Below are 24,532 nucleotides of genomic sequence, written 5' to 3' on the forward strand. Positions count from 1 at the left end.
GGCATGTGGGATCTTCCCGGACCGGGGCACGAACCCATGTCCCCTGCATTGGCAGGCGGACTCTCAACCACTGCGCCACCAGGGAAGCCCTGTGTTACTCTTGACCACATCTACACTGCTATATCAGTAGTCTGGAAAAGTTTTAGTTGATTAGCATGACTTGATGGAGGAGGGCAGGATGGGTGATGGACAAGGCCTGATTGATTCTTAGTCTAAAAGATAAAATGCTTTAAATATATTATGTCAAGGGATCTCAAACTGATCCACAAAATGCTGCATCAGAATTACCCTGGCAGATGTGGGGGAGGGGTGTCCCATAAATCCAGATTCATGGGTCCCTTTCCTGGAGGTTTTCATTTAGTAGGTATTCTATGGGGCCCAAGAACTTTATTTTGTTAAAAAAGTTCCTAATATAGTCCTGATATCCAGATACATTTGGAAAGTATTTGATCTAAAATTGTTCTCTGCTGAGGAGGTGAATCAGAAGAATCAGAAAAAATTTCTTTCTCTCCCAAACATAGATGCCTCCATGGGCACATGAGAATGAGAGATAGAGATAGAGATAGAGAGAGACACAGAGAGAGAGAGAGAGAGAGAGAGAGAGAGAGAGAGAGAGAGAGAGAGAGAGAGAGAGATGAGAGAGACAGAGATGAGAAAATATTCTGATATTCTGAATTTTGAAATAAGTGATCCCTTAGGCTCTTTGGACCCTCCTCGCCTTCTCTCTGTACTCAATTGGAGTCACATAAATGTTACCTAATAGTCCATTCTCTCTCAAGTTAGCCTTAGTTCAGATAAACCTACAGTGGCTACTGTTTTTTGTTTGTTTTGTTTTGCTTTGTTTACAGATTACATTTTCTATGGGTGATGTAGTCACTTTCAATGTGCATTACTACACATTAATGAATCATAAATGTATTTGTGACAAAAAGAACTACCACTTAAAGATTTCAAGGCCTTGCACATCAGAGGTTGAATATTTTGGTCTATGCAAAACTTTGCAATGTCAGCATATTCAGTCAAACAGCTGTTGGTTACAGTTGGCCTAAAAACACTTGGGCATACCAGCAGGTTCTCCTGGCAGCAAAGGCGATGGGCACAGAAACTGTTACCAGAAGGCAGATCATGGCAGGCAGGAGACATTCCAAACAGCACTGAACGGAAAGGGATTATACTAAGCAGCATGTCAGTACCGAGCAATCCTTTTACAAGAGTCACTGTCACATTCATAAATACACACTGCTTGGGAGACCAGTTTTCCCACCTTCTTCTGGGAAACTAGAGGAGTAAGGCCCTCAACCAGGAGGAAGCCTGGCATTCACCAGACTCTCCACAAATCTCAGCAGAAATCAAACAAAACAGATTGTTAAACTTGGTGAACTATTAAGTCTCTTTTATGAGTTGTACAATTTTATATTTATCTAATAGGAAACTACAGTTTAGGTAAGTGGGTGAAAGTAAAAGCTTTCCTCTATCAATTATACATTTGCTTTTATTTTTCAAAGATAAAAATCCTAAATCCCAATATGAGATCGTCAGACAGACATGCATGTGTGTGTATACATGCATGCACACACCCTTCAGGACTTTAACTTCTGGAAATTCTTTCTTAGTTGCCTAGTCCCCACAAGCTCTGGTGGCATCCTGTTGTCCCTGGCGAAAGATTTTATTATGCAAATATTTAGACTAGGACTTTTAAACATCCATGAACGTTTATTGCACTCTCCCAAGTAACATCATGCAGAGGGCTTAAAACATACTGAGTCCAGGCACTTATTGACAGGATAGCTATGGGTTCTCATTAATAGGCAGCCTCTGAGACCTAACTCTGTGTTTACTGATGGTCTCTGTTGACCAGAATTGCAACCAGAAATGAGATGAAAGTCTTTTACCGGTTGCTGTTATTACAAAGTGGTCTTGAATCTGTCATAGTGCTCTTTCCATTGTAACCCTTCGCCTTCCTCAGTGACACTCCAGCAATGAAATCCTCACTTCCTGAAACTTCCACATAACCCTGCTACAATGTGCCCTTGATCCAGAGGCTGCTGTCCATGCAAAAAAAAAAAAAAAAAAAAAAGAGAGAGAGAGAGAGAGAAAGAAACGAAACTCTCAGAAGTCTCAGGACAAATTTGTAGGTCATAGAGCTCCTATGGATTAAGTGCCAATGGAATTTAGGGAAATGGAGAGAAAAAAACCCATACTTACTTCATCCACATGCCCAACAGCTCCATAGATTCTCGCCATTTGTCCAATGAGGTAGGGGAATCTCTCAGCAATCTCTTTCAGCATTGGAAGAAAACTGTTCAAAGCCACTGGCTCGTAGCCTGCTATCTCTATGAGGATGCTTAGGATGACATCATTATGGGTCGAATCCTTCAAATGCCAGATTAGGAAAGGAATACACTTCTGAACCACCTACAGAAAGAAAGGAGAAGAAGAGGGAAGAAAGAGAAACAAAGAGGAAATTAATTAAGTCAGAATCAACCTAATATTTTTTGTATTCAATCTGAACTCAACACATTCTGAGATTATTACTCTTGTTGGAACTCAAATCTCCCAAGTCTGAAATTTTAAATTTACAATAAAATTTCAGAGGCTTCAGTTCCTTTTGCTTCCTCTTTAAATCTGCACTCTGCTATTGAAGAGGAAAGGCTGCAAACTGCTTAAATGCTTCTATTCATAAGTCAAGTTTTGATGTGTTATGTCATTATCGGTAGTGTTACATTTCCTCCAAACCACCCTGAAAGCTTCAATTTCTTTTACTTTTTTATTTTATATTTGGTGCTCATATACAATAGAGTTTTCCTAAAGACTCACAGAAAACATTACCAAGTAGTGTTCTCAGAAATTGGTTGTGCTGTCCATTATCAACTGTGCTGCATATATTGAGAAGAATGAATTTGACCACTAATTAAATTGAATCGAAAAGCTTAGGTGGCATTAAAAATATTTACTGAATACCTACTATGTACCCAGAACACCTAGAGATTCCTAGAAGTTAGGATACTAGCCAAAATTTTTAACATGGCCTACATACTCAGTCCCTACTTGCCTACTCCTTAGACATCATCTTGGACATGACCACCTTGCTCTCTCAACTTTAGTAACAATGGCATTTTTTTCCCTCTCAAATTCCTCTCACCATAGGACCTGTGCACATATTATTCCCTCTCTGTAATAAGGTCTTCTCCACTACCTCATTTCATCAGTTAACTCCTAATTATCCATGGACTATCAGAGAGTTTCAATTTAAAGGACAATATAAGTATGTAAGAGATCCTTGACGATGACTTTAATCAGAGCCTTCAAACTGGAGAAATACGGTGTGGAAATATTTAATAATAAAAGAAAGAAAGCAGGAAAGAGCTCTTCCATTTTCTTCGATTTTCCTTTTGGATCACAAAAATGTAATATGATAAAAAATTATTAAAGTAAAATAATTTCTACCATATTCGCAATATCCTAATCTTTCTTAATTTTTAATGCTTTTATCAATATAAAGATGAAATAATTTGTATTAAGGAGAATGTGACTTTTTTGTGGAATTAAAGTCTCTATGTTAATACATAGACACATTGCATACTGACGATTTAATGAATTGTTTTGTCTGCTAAAATAAAATAATTAGAAAGGACAACCTGTAGGAAACTGAACAAAGAAGTACAAACTATTTGCCCATCCATACTTCTACTATGCTTATTTCTTTTGTTTGTGGTTGGTTTGCTGTTTTGGTAAGGGAGACTTGAAATGTAGATTCCAGTATTAAAACTGAATCTGATGCACAGCTCAATCTGCTGAACTCACCCTCTGCCCAAAACCTGCTTTTCCCACCTCTCTAGCCCCAAGTGTCTTCTTTCCCCATAAATGACACAATCATCTGACTGCTCAAGCCAGCAGTCTGGGAATCATTCTTGACAACTGTTTTTCCCTTATCAGCAGCTTCATCCAAGCAATCACCAAGTCCTATTGATTCCACCCCCCAAGTAGCCCACAGATGGGTCCACTTCCCTCCATGTCCATTCATCTATCCACTCACTCATTCACAAATATTTATGGAGTCCTTCCCATTTGTAAGGTACTATTCTAGGTGCTGGAGTTAATGTTTCTAACAAGTCTGACAGGTTCCTGCCTTCATGGAATAATTCACTGTCTAGTAAAGGAGATACTTAGTAAAACAAATAGTTACAAAAGAAATACGTAATTATGAGTTTTAATAAGTGTCACATAGGGAAAATACAGAGTGCTGTGAGACACAGTCCCAGGGCCCTGATTTAGGCTGGGGGTCAGGGAAGTCCTCTCAGCAGGGACATTTAAGCTGAGACACTGATCTAGTCACCCTGCACTTGGGTTATTCCAACAGCCTCCTAACTGTTCTCCCTGCCTTCAGTCTTGTCCATCCAATGCCTTCTCGACCTTGTGGCCACAATGGTGACCCTCTCCTGCTTAAAATACTTCACTAATTTCTCACTGCTCTCAAGCCAGAGGTTCACTATACCTTTTCTGAACTGACTCCTGTCCATCTTCTAGACTTAGCTCCTTACCCACCCATTCTACTGTCTCCTCATCCAGATCCCATCACATAACACACTTCCACCATGTTGGATTTTTAAAAAATGTTCTTGACGGGCTTCCCTGGTGGCGCAGTGGTTGAGAGTCCGCCTGCCGATGCAGGGGAAATGGGTTCGTGCCCTGGTCTGGGAAGATCCCACATGCCGCGGAGCGGCTGGGCCCGTGAGCCATGGCCGCTGAGCCTGCGCGTCCGGAGCCTGTGCTCCGCAACGGGAGAGGCCACAACAGTGAGAGGCCCGCGTACCGCAAAAAAAAAAAAAAAAAATTTTCTTGACCTGCTAAGTTTTCTCTTGTGTCTGGAATTTTACTCATGTGATCCATTCTGCCTGTAGTTCTTATTGCCCCAAATTTGCTGGATAACTCCTTATCATTCTTGAGGCTTCAGATTAGCTATCCTTTCCTTTAAAAAATCTTCCTCAACTCCTCTTCTCTTCCCCTCTCAGTCTCATGTCCCTGCTAAAGCTCCTACCCTCACACTTCTTTCTCATTGCTATTCTAGCGTCTGCCTTGCAGACTGATTGAAATCTCTACAAGGTCAAGAATCATTTCCAGTTTGTACCTATGTACGTATACTCAATGCCTAGCACAGAGTCTGGCCTGAAAGTGAGTCAATAAATATTTAAGGAACAAATAAAAGGAAGGCAGATCTAAATGATTTTATAGGGTAGTTTTTGGATAACCCCAACTCCCACCCCACACCATAGTACTTGAATAGTTGTACATAATGTTTAAACATATATACTACCATGTGTCATATACAACATAACTAATAAGGACATAAAAGAAGATAATTTTGAGATCACTAGGATCATCCTGTATATAAATTTAAACTTGATATTCATATCCAGTACTTGCGGAGAAAAGGACAGGGTTAGTTTCTGGTAAATGGCACATATAAACGAACAGTTCAGTAAAGGCTGCCTGTGCATTGGGGTCGACCGTATGTCCTTTGGGTGAAACTATGAGAGGTCCCTGGCACCTATGGCAGAAGTGTCAGCCAGCTGCTCCGGGTCAGGGCAGCATACTTAACCTGAGGCTTTTAGAAATGGAAAACGCTTACACATTTCCTGCCCCATTCTACAAAATTCCATTTCCTAGTCCTTATTCTTCATGTCCTATTCCTGGAACACCAAGGTCTCTGTGACACGTGCTTCCAGTCATGACAATTTTATTTAAACTCCAGCCATACATCCCAAGCCTATAAAGAAAATTTTAAAAGGAAAAGAAAGAAAAGGGGAAAGGAAGAAAGAAAAAACAATAAAGGCAGGCAGGCAGTCTCAGGCAAATATATATACTCCTGGGCAGAGTTGAATCCATAGGAGCAAAGAAAAGAGAAGCCCTGAATAATGGGAATAATAATAAAATATGAATAATGTGAATGAATAAAGGCAGATATTTCTTGAAGTTTATCACTCACATTTAAGGGAAGTGGTGCTTTGGGCTTTAGATATTCTTGGATAAGGAGAAATTATATTTTCCAAACACAGGGCATTTCCTTAGGTTGGTCTCTTCATGTTGCCTCATTGGAGCCGTTTCATAACTCAGAGAAAGCCTTCTTTGGCTGAGAGCAGAGTAGCCACTAAGGTAACACAGATGGCTGGCAAAGAGCAAGCTAACACGGCCTTTGTTTAGGCCACAAGCCCCACACCATGGACTCTGAAAGAGCTTCCAAACTGACCTCCTAGCCTCAAGTCTTTTCCCCTCTCTTCAGCCTCCTCACTGCCTAAAACTTTATCTGCTCACGTCAAAGACTTCCCATGGTGCATGGCCGGAATCCCAATGCCACGGCATTCCAGGGTCTTCACTGATGGGTATATCTGCTGCCTCTTCCTCCATGAACCCTCTGAGCCAGCAACATGCCACTGACCACCCAGAGTGGCTTGAATACGGAGAGAACTCATACTTTCAAAGCTGATCTCAAATAGCTCTACTTCTGGGAAGCCTTCCCTCCAGCCTGCTCTAACATACACAGAACCTGAAGCTAGAGAACAAGGGAGGCCCCCAGACCACACACTGAAATATTCTGCAGTTTTATACAGTGTTCTATCTTCTTACCTGACGCATACACCTTTATAACAATCTGGGAGGCTTGATTTGAATTTAGAACTTTTGGCCCCTGTAGAGGGAACAGGAAGAAATGACCCTTAGTCCCCATCTCTTGCCCCTCCCTTCTCTTCCTACCCCTGGCTTTGCCCTCAAGGAGTCTCCTATGCATGTATGTGGATACCCCAGCCCACATATGCAAGCTCAACTAGGCTGCCTCTCAGACCTATGGGGTCACACTGTTGGCATGGCCTGTCCTTGGGAAAACAGGCCCAGGGACCAGGCCTTACATCCTGGAAGCAGGATGGAGACTTACAGGAAAGGGATTCCAAGGTCCCAGTTATCTGGACTATGTCTAGTAGACAGGGAAGTGCATGGGAACTGGGGGCACAGGCAGAGGAGGGCCAACCAGAACAATCTAAAGCAAGTAGCCCAGGGAAGGGTCCTATCCCTGACTCTTCTGGTCCTTCCTGAGCAGAATTAATCACTGCCTTTTCTGTCTCCCAGAGCAGTCTGCTGACAAGTTTAGCATCTTGTCCTTGAACTGAAATTTTGTGGACACAGCTCATTACTCCAGCCCATGGGCACCTTGAGGGTGGGACCATCTGAAAACATATCTCCATAACTTAATTGGCAGCAAATGACGTTTAAATTCTTACTTACAGAATAAAAAGTCGAGCTATTGTGTACATGTACGTGTGTATGTACATGTGTGTATCCACACTCCCTCTTAAATTAGTCCTCAGGTTCAATTTTCTCTTTCAATTAATTTGGATAGTACTTACAAGTTCTATTAATCTCCAGAAATCTATAAAATAACTGCTACTCTTTTCATGTACTACTTATACGCACCATACTAACAAAATATATATTCTGAAACCCAGGGTTCTGCTCCAAAGGCTGTTTGAGAATAGTCTATATGTATTCCATCACTCTATCTTAATGTTCTGCAACTGGCTTCTCATTTTAAATAAATACCAAGTGACCTCTGAGTCTTGTCAGCCTGGTGATGCTATGTTAGGTGCTGTAGGATTAGGTATGTGAATAGGAATGCTCTACACTGCTGAGAGAAAATCCTAGAATATGACCCTAGGGACCAGACCACAAAAGCAGTTCCTCTGAGTCTGGACATTAATCAACAGAGGGCTGAACTGGCCATTTCCTGCCACTCTTCTCTGTATGGTTAGGGCTAGACGCCTACATCCTGGGCATAATAACACATATGCTCATATGTGTTACTAAATTCTGTTTCCTTCATTGACTAGACTACAGCATGGTTTTTGGCAGCCGAGAATACAGACTTAGCCCCAGAAGGCCACTTGGAAAATTGACCACCCAGCCTTTTCCTATAAATGGACTCGGAGAATCCTCTGGAGCTTCCAGCCACGAGTCACTAGCCAAGAACTGCCTCCCTCCACCTAGGAAGGATAGCTTCCTAAAAGAGGGATACTCAGAGGGCAGTGATGGAGGAAGGGACACAACTTGGTCAGGCAGCAACATCAGAAACTCACAGACGGATGTTGACGCTATGTCACCTTCACAACCTCATGGACTAGTCAGCTATACATAGAGAATATTTTTTTTCAAGGGCCAACTGTTGACCCTCCAGCCCTGGAGAGCCCAGTTATCACTGGTCACAGAAGGTGGGTAATGAGGAGTGCATTCAAGAAAGCATGAAAACATTCCTGCACTTGCCTTCATTGGAGAACCTGCTCAGTTTACCTCCAAGTTACAGAGCACTGGCACAGCTTTTATGCAGAAGGAAAAAACCCCTTTTAATCCAAATGTCACAAGGTCAAACTCCTTCTCATTTAGCCTATTTCATCTGAAATTGAATTAATTAGGCTTACACTGAAAGCCTCAGTCTACAGATTTGATTGTTGCCACGTATTTCATTTTCCTCTCTCAGTAGACTTTTCTCTGTATCTCTCCTTTTCCGCTTGCCCGCTGTCTAATTAATGAACATGAGAGAGAGGAGAGGTGAATCAGGGATTTCTCTAGCTCACTGCCTGAGCATCTCAGTAATCAGGTGTTAGCTGACAAAGAGCTGAAGGAGGCAAGGGGGGTGGGAAGGGGCAGGGCTGCTTTAACAGGAAGAGAAGTGCTGATGGGAAACTAAGGGTTGGGCGGTGCCCTAGTCACCACTCCCTGCCACCAGTTAGGATCCTGGCCCCGGTGGGTCCCTTCACATCATTATGGGTGCTTCCTAACCCTTTGCTTCTTCATTCTAGGATCCACACTCAGCACCTACAGGAATACCTACAGCAATCTGCTTTCCCCCTCTCTTTCCCCTTCTGTTCGGTTCTCCTCCTTTTCTTGTCTAGCTCGCCCTTCTACTGTGTCCCCTGGCTCGCCCATTTGTTTCACAAGCCACAGCCTTACAGTCTCATGTTTTTAGCATGTTGAGATCAAAAGATCTCATTGGCTGGAATTAGACTGGGTTAATGAGGTAGCTCAGCCTAATCTGTATGGCTCTGTGAAAGTTCCCTAACCAGTGTCAGCCCCAGATTTTCTGTAAATGGCAGTCTTAGGGGTGGGGCAGTGTGACTGTAATGGCCTGTGGAAGACATGGACATTGCCCATCTGAAAACTGGAGGGGCCGATAAAGATAATGGGGGCATGAAAAGCCACCTCACCAAGTCGCTCCTTGGTACCAGCACTGTTCTTGACCTCTCCAAACTTCAACTTCTCTGTTTACAAAATGAAAAGGTTGTGGAGAACAAGTGAGATAATCTCTGTAAAACACCTACACGGTGCCTGGTACTTGGCATGAGCTCAACCACTATTGGTGCCCCTTGTCCACCCTCCCCTGCCTTCTGTAACCTGGGAACACTTCCCTTGTGGCCTTCTGAAGTGGAGGCTACTCAGTGACTCCCCTAGGCCAAGAGAGGAGGGGGTTGGGAGTGCTGGACCTGTCACTTACCGCTTACTATTTGTGCGACGGGGGCAAGATAACCTCTCAAAATATTCTTTTTTCTGATTTTAATTGATTAATTTATTTTTAATTTTTATACAATTTTTAAAGGTTACACTCCATTTGCAACAAAGCATCCATTTTGACTGATGTAAAATGGAGAAAAAAATAACACATCATAGAGTTATTGGTAGGATTAAATGAGATATTAGATGTTAAAACAAAAGTCCTTTGTGAATGGTAAAATCCTCTGCAAATTCAGGCACTAATACTAACTCATCTGTCTTAAGAATATTCGTGGAGAGACTTCTGTGTGCCAGGTACTAGGCCAGGCACTGGGGACACAGTGATGGATAAGGTGGTCCTTGTGTCTCAAGCATTTGCATCACAGCCAAGGTGATCCAGAGGGAGAGAGACCAGCAGAGACAAATTCATGACAGTGTGAAATTTGCTATGTCAGGGATTAGGCAGAAGAAAGGAGTCAGAGAGGATTACTGGCAAGAAAGAAACATCTAAGCAACTGTCAGCCCAGAAAGGGTGGTCCTGGTTAGAAAAGAACATTCCAGATGGAGAACATAGCATATATGTAAAAACTCAGTGCCCTGATAGAGAATGCCCACCTGTGGTCCCTAAGACTGTACAGTTGTTCAAGGTGTAAGGATTAAAATGACCCTACGAGGCCAGGCAACAGTCAGGGGCCTGGTTTTAAATGGCCTCATAAGCCCTTTCCTGAGTCTCTGGACAGCCATAGAAGGCCTGTAAGGTCTGACAGGACCTCTCTGAACGCCACACATGGTGCCACCCTCATTCTTGGACCCTACCTTTGTGGGTCAGGTGACTCCAAGGCCTTTCCCCTCCCCCTTCCTATAAATGAGCCTCCTCCTGGTTTCATTTACCTTTATGCCCATCCTTTACCCTATGGGAAATAAGTTGAATTAGCTTATTCTACCCAAATCCCCCTTGAACTTTTACTGAACCTGCCTTTCCAAAAACTGTGTTTGTTTTGCTTTTGCTCTCAGGCTGCAGATCAAATGGCATGCCAGCCACCTCCTTTATGAAACTCGGTTTGGCCTGTTAGTCACCTCTCACTATTCCCCATATCACCTGGTCCCCAGTCTCTACTGTGGTAGGCAGAATAATGACTTCCCAAAGATGTCCACACCTTAATCCCCAGAACCTGGGAAAATGCTCCCTTCCACACAGAAGGGACTTTGTAAATGTGATTAAGTTAAGGGCCTTGCGATGGAGAGATAATCCTGGATCATCTGGGTGGCCCCAATGTACTCACAAAGGCCTTGGAAGAGGGAAAAAGGAGAGTCAAGCAGAGATGAGAGTGATGCAGGCCATGGGCCAGCCTCTCGGAGCTGGAAAACACAAGGAAACGTATTCTCTAGATTCTCCAGAAGGAATGCAAGCCTGTTGACCCATTTTAGACTTCTGACCTCCAGAACTGTAAGGTAATAAATTTCTGTTGTTTTAAATCACTACATTTGTGGTAATGTTACAGCAGCACAGGAAACGAACACACCATCCTGTCTGTGCCGCCCTCACTCTGAGCCTTCTTTTAGGTGACCCAGTGATCCCTCAACTCCACTCCCTGCCCAGCCCAAACTCCACTGTAGCTTTGCCCATCCTTTCTGTCCTTAATCCTTCCTGAAGTTCGTTTCTCCATCTGTGCTCTGGAATTCACTCCCAGACTTCCTCTAGCACCTTACTGAATCTAATATTTTCTCCCACATCCTCAATCACTTTATTCTTACTGGATATTGTTATACCCTCCTTATTTCCCCTAAACTCCCACACTCGTGCGGTCATTTCCTACCCTTCCCTTCTACACACAATCAGTAATGGGTGCCTGCCACCCCCCACTTCACCCCACAGACCACTGCCTCTCGTGGGTCACTGGTGAGTCGCCAGCTACCAAATCCAAGGTCAATTCCCATCTCCAATCTCCTTTAACTCCCTAGATCTTGACCCTATTGAGCCACTTTCCCCCTCTGGAGACCACACACATCTTTTTCCTGTTCTTCATGGTCTTCACTCTCTTTGGTCTCTTTTGTTCATTTATCATTTCCAGATCCAACAACGTTTTATTGAAACCCTATTAGGTGCCCAGCACTATGCTAGGGAGTTCATAAAAATATACAGACACACTCTTTGCTCCTCAAGGAGTTTAAGGTGCACTGGAAGAGATGGACGTGGAAAAAATAGTGACAATATATTATTCTAAGGGCAAAAGCGAAGATGCATACCAGGTAACAGAGAGGTGCCCAGTCCTCTGCCCGACTTCTAGCCTTACTGCTCAAAGTGTGGTCCCCTGAAGCAGCCGGGGCAGCATCACCTGGGAACTTGTAAAAGGGCAGAATCGGGGACCCCATCCTAGACCTATTGAATTGAAACCTCTGGGGGTGGGGCTTAAGCCTGCTCTCCAGTGTCCAGGTCTCCCAGCCCAGTCCCCACTTCCTGAAGACCCTTTGCCCCTCTGCTCCACCTGACATAAAACTTCAACATCTTGCCTGATGCCACTCCCTTTGTGGGTCTTCATGGCACCTACTTTCCCCTAAGGTAGAACTCACTGCCCCCTGCCCCCTGTTTATACCTTTTGTAGAGCACTTATCACCCTGTTTAGTTCAGTTTAGTTTTATGAATGTTTATTGAGTGCTCTCAGATCCTGTACCAAGATGTGGGATACAAAGGAAAAGAAGAAATCATGCCTTACCACAAGGAGTTTACAGTCTATTGTGGTTAATTATCCATATGACCATTCTTGCCTGCTTTTCTTTGAATTTTGATGTTGAATCCAAATGTTCCAGTCTTCACCTTAGTGTTGACTGGTTTTTCAAGTGGTGGATGTTGATATTATCAAGAAAATGGAGCAAAGATGCAGCCATATATAACCTTGGCTGACCATTAATCTGTACTGTGCACATGTCTTGGTGCCCTCCAGAATCCAATTCTACTTCCTCCTTCCTGGCAGCCTCTAGTTTCTATGTGAGTACCCTCACGGTTCAGGAGAAGCTCCAGAGGTAGAGCATGTGTCTGAAACAGAGACTATCAGGACTTTGGTTCGGATGTTGTAGGAAAGCATACTGCTTAGAGAACCCCTAGCCCCATCCGGAGCCCACAAGGAGAAATCCTACAGAAAATGAAAGCCAACACCGAGAAATCAAAAATCTGAGAAATGGAGATACAGAAGCCGTTCTGCTCACATATTTGAGCCCCTGATCAAGTCTCATCTGAAGGTTTTTCCCCATCGCATGTGCTAATAAATTCCTTTTATTGTTTAAACCACTGTGGGTTGGGTGTTTGGTTACTGATAATCACAAGCATCCTAATTATTACAATCTTTTACTTGAATCCAAAGAACAAGTAATTTGCTATCTAGAAAGTGGGCCTTTGCTCTCACTACAGTCTGATTTCCCCATAAGTCAAGGCATGTGTAGGTCTTCCCCTTGGCCCAGTCTGAGAAACCGCAGATTCCTAGGACTGCACGACCACACTGACCTTTCATTAAAGCTGTCCTGCAATGGCTACAGATTTGCACGTTTGTTGTGTTTGTATTACTGTACTTGTGGTGGTTAATTTCATGTGTCAGCTTCACTGAGTCAGAGGGTGCCCAGATATTTGGTTTAACATTACTCTGGGTATGTCTGTGAGGGTGTTTCCAGATGACACTGGCATCTAAATCAGTAGAATGAGAAAGCAGATTGCCCTCTCCAGTGTGAGTGAACCACATCCAATTTGTTGAAGGCCTGCATATGACTGCTTGAGCTGGGACATCAGTCTTCCACGGGCCTCAGGCTGGGACTTACACCCTCAACCCTCTGGTCCTCAGGTCGTTGGACTGGAACTACATCACTCGCTCTCCTGGATCCTCGGCTTGCAGACGGCAGATTGTGGGACAGATTTTTAGCCTCATAATTGCATAAGGCAAATCTAATTCCTCATGATAAATATGTATGTATGTATGTATGTACAGATAGATAGATAGATAGATTGATTGATTCATTCTATTACTTCTGTTTCTCTAGAGAACACTAAGACAGTATCCAACTTCTGCCACTACCTCCTCACTTTTATGATTCTAGAAAAAGTGAATGAGTGGTTTCATGTAAAGGTGAGCATGCACAGATATATGAGAGAGGAAAGCTGAAGCATACATCCTGTCCACATACCCAGAAACAGACCCGGTTGTGTGAACCATCATGTATATAACGTAAATTTTACCTCCGGTTGCTTCCTCTTTGCAGCTACATGCAAAAGCCGTAAAAGATGGTACTGTTCTGGTTGTTCCAGCTGAGACATCAAGGCTAGGAGTTCTGTCAGGTGTCTGTTAATTGGCTGAGGCTGCTTATCGTACACAGCAGGTAACACCCTCAACAACATGGCATTACCTGTTGAAGGAATAATAACAGAAATGATGACTTTATCAGACCATGAGCCATAGAATACCATTATTATCAATGCAACAGATTTTGGACTTCCTCACATTAAATAGCACAGACTAATGGCCAAATCCTCTGCTAAAAATAACACGGTACCTTATTCTGAAAAATCACTAAATCATTATTTAAACAGATTCCATAAAAGGGAATATTTTATGATATGATCAGCATTATTATCTAATGAAAATTTTTCCTGAGTAATGCACCATGGGGAAAAGAAAATTTGACAGTAACTAGACAACACCCTTGAGAAGGAAAGAGTTCCAGTAAAGAATTCCTGACGAGAAACAACATTTGGATGCTGTTTAAATGGAAACTAAGCAGTGACATAAGCATGAATCTAAGTGAAACTGAACTAAAAAAAAAAAAGTGCAGAGGAATGTATTCATGTTCCTGAGAGATACGAAGGCATGATTCAGACAACTGATATATGGAAACTATGCCTTATTTTTACGAATAGTTAGAAAAGTAGCAATGCAAATTTAGATCCCCAATTTCTGCACTATTTCAAGGGAAGTTTAGACTCAGGTTGTTTGTCACAGGTGACCTGCCTCAAAGACTTGTATGGACAACTGGGTTTAAAATGGCGGAACCTGAAGGAAAAAATATGACGTAAGGTTTGCAGGGACTCATCAGCAAACAACATATGGGAAACATCTGCTTATCATTTTATGGTATGGATTTTTTCGAAAAATCTTCTCAAGAACTTAAATGTCTCAGAATTTGTTTCTAGGGATTTCTCGAACAAGAATTTTCTTGCTTCTATTTACTTTAAATTTGGCTCTGTATACAGAAGACTTACACAGAAAGAATCAAATAAGCAGTGATTATACATGTGTAGACCCTTATTAAATGGTGGGGACATTTAGATACAAGGATTAAGAAAAGAAGGCCAGAATTTTCAGAATATCTATGACTAAATTTAATGAAAGGGTGATCCTGGGTCATGGTGAATATATCACGGTGACGATAAATAATGAGAATTGCTTTTTCCACATATGGCTCATAGGATTAGTCTCAAACAGATTTTAGTCATATGCCCACAGACTCCAAGGTATTGGAAATATTCAGGGTTTTTTTTTTAAAACGTGAAAAACATTGTTTTATTTTGTTTATGTTTACTAATTTTACTAAGAGTTTTTTCTTAAAGGATCAGGAATTGTCAATGTCATACCCAATCTCTACAAAGCACCTTAGCTCATAGAACTTAGCTATGTAGACATACTGATTAACTGCTAAAAAAGGTCACAAAAAATGGAACTGTCATTGTAATTGAAGACAGGAACAATACTCATTAAAGATCCTGGAACCCCTGAAGAGGGAAAACCCAGATTAGTCATCTTTAGCTGACTTGGATTTCGATCAAAGAATACAAAGATAAATAAGGGCTTTTTAAAAAATTTGAAACTGATGAAGACACTTTGGTGTAGAAATCCTATAAATTTCATTCATAAGCTAATATATTCTTCTTCATTATGAAATATTTCAAGCCATTAGACAAATATAGGCAAAAATATAAGGACCACTGGTGTGCCTACCAACCAGCTTTACCAAAACTTAACCTTGTACCATAATTGCTTCCCACCCCACTCACTTCCTTTTCTCCCCAGAGGCAACCACCAACCTGAAATTGGTGTTTACCATCTTCATGAATGTTTTTACACTTCAATTGTATGTGTATATATCAATAAGCATTTACAGTGTTCTTTGCATGCTTTAAAATTTTATATCAATAGTATATTGTACATATCTTTGTGCAACATATTTTTTTCCCATCCAATATTGTGTTGAAGTTTTATATCCAAGAAGTTCTTCTTCATTTATTCTCACAGCTGTATGGTATTCTATTGTATAAATATGCAACAATTTATTCATATACTTTATGGTTGGAAGATTTTTATTATTATTATTACTATTATTGTTATTATTTGCTTTCACCAATATTGCTGCAATTTTTAGACTATTTCTTTGTGTACAAACGGGAGATATTCCCTTGGGTACTGATTCTGAGCTTAATGTGCATAGAAATCACCTGGGCAACTTGTTAAAACACAGATACTGATTCAACAGATTGGAGGTAGAGCCTGAGAATCTGAATTTCTAACAGGCTCTCAGGTGATGTTGATGATCCCTGGACCACATAATTAAGTAGCAAAGCAGTGGGTTTTTCCCTGGGAGTTAAGTTTCTAGACGTTCCAAAATTTCTTTGCAACATGGTTGTAGTAGTTTTCTACAGCTGCCTTAAGAAATTGACAAAAACTGTGGCCCAAAATAACACAAATTTATTATCTTATATTTCCATAATACAGAAGTCTGGCATGAGTCTCACTGGGCTAAAACCCAGGTACTCGAAGGCCTGGGATCCTTCCTGGAGGTTGTAGGAAGGAACCGTTTCTTGGCTTTTCTAGCTTCTGGAGACCACCAGCATTCCTTGCTTTGGGGTCTCCTTTCTCCATCTTCAAAGTCAGCTACAGAGCAACTCTTTGATCCTGCTTCTGTCACCACACCTCTTCCTCTGCTTCTCTCTTCTGCCTCTCTTCCACTTAAGCACCCTTGTGATGACACTGGGTCCATCTGGATAATCTAGGATTATCTCCTTATATGGTAACCTTAATTCCATCTTCTGTGCAATGAAACACAACATGTTCACAGGTCATGGGGATTAAGACGTGGATATCTTTGGGGAGGGGTTCATTATTCTGCCTACCACCACGATTATAACAATTTACATACCCACCAGGAGCATGAATGTTTCTGTTGCCAACATTTGGTCTTGACAGACATTGGTTTTTGCCAATCTGATGGGGTGTAAGATGATACCTCATTTTTTGTTTTAATTTTCATTATTTAATCACTTGTAAGGCTGAGCACCATTTTTATATGTTTTCAGGTCATTTCCACTGCCGTGATTTGGCCATTCATATCCTTTGCCTATTTTCGATTGGGATGTTTGTGTTTTCTTATTGATTTGTAGAAGTTCCTTATTTATTCTGGACACTAATGTTTGGTCTATTAGTTTTAAAGTTGCAATCCTAATGGAGTTGATTTTTAAATTTTTTATTTTATGGTTTATAAAGATTTTGTTATTGAGAAATTTTTCCCTAATATAATGAATATCTTCACAAAAATATTCTACTATATTTTCTCCTAAAAGCATTAGGATTTTTTAAAAAATTTATTTTATTTGTTTATTTGGCTGCGTTGAGTCTTCGTTGCTGCATGCAGGCTTTCTCTAGTTGCGGCGAGAGGGGTCTACTCTTCTGCAATGCACGTGCTTCTCATTGCAGTGGCTTCTCTTGTTGTAGAGCACGGGCTCTAGGCGCGCAGGCTTCAGTAGTTGTGGCTCTCGGGCTCTAGAGTGCAGGCTCAGTAGTTGTGGCGCACGGGCTTAGTCGCTCCGCGGCATGTGGGATCTTCCTGGACCAGGGCTCGAACCTGTGTCCTGCATTGGCAGGCGGATTCTAAACCATTGCGCCACCAGGGAAGACCTATGATTTCGTTTTTATGTTTGTCTTTAATCCATCTGGATTTTACTTTTTGTACATATGAGGAAGGGATCTAATTATAAATATATATTTGTGTGTATATAAACAATTGTCCCAGATCAATTTATTCAGTGGCCAACTGTTTCCCTTCTGATTTGTAATACCTCTTTCATATATAAAGTTTCCCATGTATCTGGATCTGTTTCTGGTTATTTGTCATACCTTCACCAATTATATATTTTCTTCATTACAATAACTTTATAATAAATCATTACATCTCACAGGGCAATTTCTTCATCGTCTACTTCAAATTCCTCTACTTTATATAAATTTTACCATTAGTTTGTCAACTTCCTTGAAAAACTAGGTTAGGATTTTTTTCTTCACATTGAATATATAGACTAATTTGGAATAATTGACATCTCTGTGAAACTGAGTCTTCTTATTCAAGAACTTGATATATTCTTCTATCTATGTAATTTTTTTATGTCTTTCAAAGTTTTGTGATATTAGCTGTGCCTTATATATCTTTTATTAAATAGATTCCTAGGTATTCCATATTTGTTGTTGCTATTGTAAATGAAAGTTTTTGGTCTTTTAAAGATATTTTCTATTTATGTGCTGTATTAAGAAATCAACTGATTTTTGTACATTGACCTTTCCTCCAGCAAAAGTTTAGTTCTTTTATTAATAAACTGTCTTTAGAGTCTCTTAGATTTTCTGTATATAGATAATCAACTTATAATAACCGATGACAACTTCGTTTCTTTCCATCCTTATTCCTTACATTTATTTTTTGTCCCACTTTACCGGCTGGGACCTCAAACACTTTGATGAATAGAACCACTGGTATCGTTCTGTTATTCCTGTCTTTAAAGAGTATGTTTCTAAGGATTCATCATAATGTATGTACATGTTTCTATACATTTTTGGTATTTACATTTTATCAGTTTAAGTTCCTGTCTTTTTCCTAGTTTGAACATGTGTTGAATTTTATTAAACGATGTTTCTGCACCTGTCCACATGACCATATGATTTCTCCTTTAACTTGTTATCGTAGTAAATTAATGAATATTCTAATGTTTAATCAATCTTGCGCTCTTAGAATACACTCAGCTTGGTTATGATGCATTTTAATGCATAGATTGCTGGATTTTGGCTCATACTTCATTTAGAGCTTTCACATCTATATCCTTAAATGAGACTGACTTGCAGTTTTCCTTTCCTGTACTGACCTTGTCTCTTTTTAGTATCATACTTACTAGACATATAAAAAGAATTTAGTGCATTCCTGCACACTCTATTCTCAGAGGTCGTTTATATAAAATGGGGATTACGTGTTCTTTGCTTGGTAGAACTTGCTTATCAAACCTTCTGAGCAATGTTCCATATATTTCATCATATCAAAATTTAAATTATGTAAATTTCTGTATCCTTTCGCAGTTTTTTTGGCATTTGAATGATCAGTTATGACAGAAGTGAACCTATCAGTTATGAGAAGTACATTAAAATCTGTCTTTATAATTATGGATTTGTTAATTTTTTCTTATAAATCTGTCAATATTTGGCATATTTTTTTGAAACTACCAGATAGTTCTGAGATATCTTCCTGGTAAAGCGTTTCATCATAATTTAATTGCTCTCTTTGCTTTAAAGTCTACTTTTGACTGATATTAATACAACTATGCTAGCTTTTTCGAATTTGCCTTTGTTTGGTATATTCTCTCACCACTTTTAAATTTTTTTGTTTTCGAGATTTCTAGATTCTTATGTTTCATGTGTGACTCTTGTGACTTATAGCTGGACTTAAAAAATATTTCTATCTGACAAACATTTGTCTCTTAACTGAAAGTTTGTTTCATTAATATTTATAGCGATTACTGGTATATTTGGATTTATTTTTACGTTACATTGTGCTTTTTACTTATCTTGCTCTGTCTATGCTTTTCTTCCCTACTTCACTGCTTCCTATTGAATAGGTCAAGTTTTTTGTTTTTTTTTTAATTCACTCTATTCCTTCTATTTGCACATTTTATTTCCTTTTGGTTTTGGTGGCTGTCCTTTAAAAGATAAACATTCTGGAACTAACAAAGAAAAATTAATTTTCCTGTCTTGAACAATGAAAGGATTTTAGAATTACTTTCTTAGCTCTTTCTTCCAGTTCCTTAATATTCTCTTCAGCTTCAGCCTAATTTGTCATTTAATCCATTCCTTGAATTTTTAAAAATTTCAATTAACTTTTTTTTAATTCTAGAAGTTATATTTGATTCTTTAAAAAAAATCAGTGTCTTTTTCTTTTTTCATGTTTCTAATTCCTTCTTGTAGATCTTAAATCACTTTAAACACACTTATTTTCTAGTTTCTAGCTGATATTTTAAATAAATGAAATTCTTGAGGGAGGGGTGTCTAATCCCTTTTGGTTTCTGTTGGTTCTCATTTATGGTGGATTGTTTCCTCGTATGTTTAAATATTTTTTATTATGAATTTAATTTTACTGTGTCAGATAGTATACATTTGAATCTGGAACATGTATGAGGGCAGGCCCAAAGTCACAAACTCTTAGAGACCCTGTAGAGTTGAGTCAAAGAGAGCTATGCTTACTTCTCACTTTCTTGTGCTAGGGCAGAGACCAACTGAAATCCAATAGGTAACTCCTCACCCTGGCCTAAGCCTTGTTCCCATATGGCCATTAACACTTGGTTATCACAGAACGGATAACATGTCCACCCCTTCACCTCCCCTGGGGGGAGGGGGCCTAGCATCAGCTCTTGGGCTTACTGGTCTGTTTTTGGTTCCCTCTCTTTGGCCTCTGGATATTTCCCTTACTTTACTGGAAGCTTATTTGTACATTTAAAGTTTTTATTATTATTCTAATGTAAACACATTTCTAGGTTTTTTTTTTTTTTTTTTTTTTTTTCTCACTGTTGTGGCCTCTCCCGCCTCGGAGCACAGGCTCCGGACGCGCAGGCCCGGCGGCCATGGCTCACGGGCCCAGCCGCTCCGCGGCATGTGGGATCCTCCCAGACCGGGGCGCGAACCCAGCTCCCCTGCATCGGCAGGCGGACGCGCAACCACTGCGCCACCAGGGAAGCCCCTAGGTTTTTTTTTTTCACCAGAGTTTTCAGCTTATATAGATCTCCATATATTGGCAGAAGCAGGAATCCCTAAATTTACTTTAGAAACATGATCTTTGACTCTAAGCCTAGTGAAATAATATATCCACATAATTTCAGGTTATGAAAAGAAACATACCTAAAATCAGTTAATTCCTTTTCCCCAGCTCCTTCTCATTTTAGGTTTACCAGTTTTGCTGTGTTTGTCATTAGAAAGTCCATTTATAAAAGTATAGTTGCAACCCCAGAAGGATTAAAGGTAGAATAACTCGGAATGGATTTGGCTTCTAGAGCCATAAAAATTTTTACTGTGTTGCTTTATCTTGAAATCAGAGTAACTTTCACAGTTTAGACCTGTAAAACTGTGTACAAAGAAAAGTGAAAAAAAGTTTTCTATACATAAAGGTTGTGAAACAATGCGAGTGCACACAAAATGCTGAAATGATGCTCTTGCTTTCACACCTCTATGCCTGCTGAATTATTTCTCCCCCTAATACCCCTCCCCTCCCTCTCATCCTTCAGTGCTACCAATTCAAGTTACAACAGCTAATCCCCAGGGGGAGACAGTCCTAGCCCAGTCTCCCCACCTCTTTCCCCTCTGACCCTCTTCCAATTAATCTGAATGCAGCGTAAACCTTTGTGGTTTACTATTGTGCAACTCCCCACGTCTCCTTCGCCCTGCCCCCCACCCCTCCCCCCACCCCAATTCAGGGGAACTCCCGTGAACGCAGTGCCACTGGCATTACTCATTCATCCCCATTCAGACTTTCCCCAGCATTTATTAAGGGCTCTCAGCTCCTGCCTCTCACTCTCCTCCGCTCCTTCTCCACTCACTTGAGAGCCTCTTGTCTCGTCCCCTCCCGCCGTCTGTGGGAAGAACTTTGTCTCTTCAGCAATGCATCTCCCTGTGATTCTGTTTTGTGCTCTCTGGTCTGCAGTGTCGGCCGACAACTCGGACGAATACGAGCTCATGTATGTGAATCTGGACAATGAAATAGACAATGGACTCCATCCCACTGAGGACCGTAAGTTCATTTTAACTGTTTCTCTCCTAACCCTAATTACATATCCGCCTCTTTGGGTCTAAGTATTATACATATATTTTGTAGCCAATGAAATAAACAAAAAAATTAGTTTGTTTTGCGAAAGAGAAAAGCACGTTAGGAAAGGGAGAGGTTTCAAAAAGTAACTTCTCTCAGAGATACATAATGGGTCGAACTGTATGAAATCGCCGATATTCTCGTTTTGAGCTCCATGAACAGCAATTTCATTGAGTTCAACTTCATATAAACTTGCATGGTTTCTGTCATACTCGAGATATTTACATGCTGTTTTTTTGCAGGTATCTTGAAAGGAAAGGGGGGTACTGGGGATGAGTACTTGGGACCACCAAGGGAGGTCGGCATTTTACAAGGCGCGCCCGAGGAGGGCCTGGGCGGGTCGGTAACGCGTGTGTGTCCCGTGCTCTAGCTACGCCGTGCGACTGCAGTCGGGAGAACTCCGAGTGGGACAAGCTCTTCATCATGCTGGAGAACTCGCAGATGCGGGAGGGCATGCTGCTGCAGGCCACCGACGACGTCCTCCGGGGTGAGCTGCAGAAGCTGCGGGCCGAGCTGGGCCGGCTGGCGGGCAGCCTGGCGAGGCCGTGCGCGCCGGTGGCCCCCGCCGAGGCCAGGCTGGCCCGGGCGCTGGACGAGCTGCTGCAGACGAGCCGCGACGCGAGCCGCAGGCTGGCGCGCCTGGAGGAAGCCGGGGCGCTGCAGCCGCAGGAGGAGGCGGGGCGGGCCCTTGGCGCAGTGCTCGAGGAGCTGCGGCAGATGCAGGCCGACCTCCGCGCTGTGCAGGGCTGGGCGGCAGGACGCTGGCTGCCAGCAGGTGAGGACGCTGGGCCGGGTGGGGACCCCCACGCGGCTTCGTTCTCGGAGCGCGAGTTGCGGGAAGCCGAGTCAGCCAACCCTCTCCGGGAGGCTTTAGTGGGAGGAAACACACACACACACACACACACCCCCTTCTGTTTCTCCATGCCTGGTCACAGAGCTCGGACACACCATACAAGGCGGGAAAACTGTTTTCAAAAGTAGTCTCCAGTCCCGAGGAACCCAGAGAATAGATGTGCACGTATAATCATCACAGTCTTGAAATAGACGTCAAGGGGCCCCAGACTGACACCCGATCCGACCAGGCGTTACAGGAGCTCTATTGGCCGGTTATAACCGTGACCTCTCTCGGTGTCAGCTTCCCTCCTTTAGGGATTTCCACTTCATCTAATTTTAGCCGGCTTCTCTCTTTAGGGGAGCTCTGGTTCCCCGCGCTATTTCAGGGCCCAGCCTAATTTTTAGGAACGTTTTCCAATTCCTGGGCTGGCCCCTCCTCCCTGCCAGTTCCAAACAAAAGACTTGAGGCTGAATCTGATCTCCCAAGGGGTACCCCCAGCCCTCGGGTCTGTGAAATGAGCGCCAGAGTGAGGTCCAGGGTGTGAGGTTTGGAATAAACCAGAGGCTGAGGGATTCAAAGAGAGACAGTAAGATGTAGGAGCCAACTGGTATCCAGGTGGCACCCCAGGGATGTGGAGGATCAGGGTGAAACAGGAGAGAGGCAGTTCAAACCAGATGCAACCTGTCCAAGTCCCATGTAATAATAAGTGATTTTTCAAACACATGTGGGCCCGAAATAATACATTTTAAAGATGGTTCAAGGAAATAAAGAGTAGATTTGGAGCCAAGTAACACTCCTTTGTAAGTCAAAATTTCTAAGAAATGGTGATGTAACAATTGTGGGTTACATTAGAAAATCTGTGTCCTATGTCAGAAAATATGACTTACACTTTTCCTGAGCATCTTATGAACAGAAAACAATTACAAAAAGCACCATCCTTTCTTTATGTCCAATAAAGCAATTCTTATTGGATGGGGTAGGAGAAGAATCCATGCATGTGTGAGAGCATGTTTCATTTAAAATTGCAGAAACCATATCAGAATATGAGTCTTTCCTAAATAACTGAGAACTGTCTATCACTACAGAACATATTTTAAAAAATATTAAGTAGGGCTTCAGAGGGGGGGAAAATCATAAAATCAAATATATAATAGATCCTCAATGTAAGTGACAAGAAGACAAATTATAATTCTTTAGCTGTTTTAATGGATGAAATTTCTTGTCTTTTGCAAACCATGTAAAATCATTGTACATATCACATACCAGGAAAACTGAAGAATTACGCTGTTTCACTTCCACCTCTGCATACTAGTTACAGCAGAAGAGGGATGTATTTCTGAATTCAAAAATGTTAATTTCTTATTATAATACATCCTCTACTAATACTTTTACCCACATGCTTTGATTTCTCCTCTCTTGGTTTCCTGCCAGCTTGGCTCCTAAGGGATTCCTAATCATTCTGTTGTCAGCCTCTTAAGAACCTGGTTTTAATTCTGTTTGGTCTTTGATAATGTAATCAGAAAAACCTATTAGTTAAAAGCCATTTCATGAGAGAGTTTCTGACATTTTAAAGACATATCAAGAGCCTCAATCACTGGCCCCCAAAAGAAGCCACAAAAAAACTTGCCAGCATGCAGTTCTACTCCATGAACTCACATAACCAGTGCAGCCGACAGGGGAAGCTGGGTCTCTGAGAAGCAATCAAGGAAGGCTTTGGAATGCAATCCTAACTGCCTGGGCTTATTTAAACAGGAAATCAGTTCATGAGATTGTAGTTGGCACCCTCTCTGAACACTACTGAAACATTACAGAGAATATGTCAAATGCCCATGCCTATGGTGATCTTTTGTTCCATGATCTTTGATTGATTTAAATAACATAGCTAGAAAAGCATGTACCTACCAATTTCATTTGAAAAAAAAATCAACACCTCATTAAAAATTAATTTTAAAAAATCTTCAGAAGGGCTTCCCTGGTGGCGCAGTGGTTGAGAGTCCGCCTGCCGATGCAGGGGACATGGGTTCGTGC

The 24,532-nt window shown here is 41.5% G+C and overlaps 2 protein-coding genes across 3 annotated transcripts in view; one reads left to right on the forward strand and one right to left on the reverse strand.

The window, feature by feature from the left end:
- The window catches only part of VEPH1 (ventricular zone expressed PH domain containing 1), a 214,294-nt gene that overhangs the window by 141,539 nt on the left and 48,223 nt on the right, over positions 1-24,532 (reverse strand). For both annotated transcript variants that reach the window (XM_007106883.3, XM_007106884.3), the window contains exons 4-5: positions 13,754-13,920; positions 2,206-2,415 (exon numbers count right to left, since the gene is read on the reverse strand). In XM_007106883.3, the coding sequence (XP_007106945.2) occupies positions 2,206-2,415; positions 13,754-13,920 (377 nt within the window). The remainder of the gene's footprint in view (positions 1-2,205; positions 2,416-13,753; positions 13,921-24,532) is intronic.
- The window catches only part of PTX3 (pentraxin 3), a 5,840-nt gene continuing 2,650 nt past the window's right edge, over positions 21,343-24,532 (forward strand). The window contains exons 1-2 of the mRNA XM_024124337.1: positions 21,343-21,594; positions 22,040-22,444. Of these exons, the coding sequence (XP_023980105.1) occupies positions 21,465-21,594; positions 22,040-22,444 (535 nt within the window). The 5' untranslated portion in view covers positions 21,343-21,464. The remainder of the gene's footprint in view (positions 21,595-22,039; positions 22,445-24,532) is intronic.

This window comes from Physeter macrocephalus, chromosome 1, assembly GCF_002837175.3.
Source record: "Physeter macrocephalus isolate SW-GA chromosome 1, ASM283717v5, whole genome shotgun sequence".
Lineage (NCBI taxonomy): Eukaryota > Metazoa > Chordata > Mammalia > Artiodactyla > Physeteridae > Physeter > Physeter macrocephalus.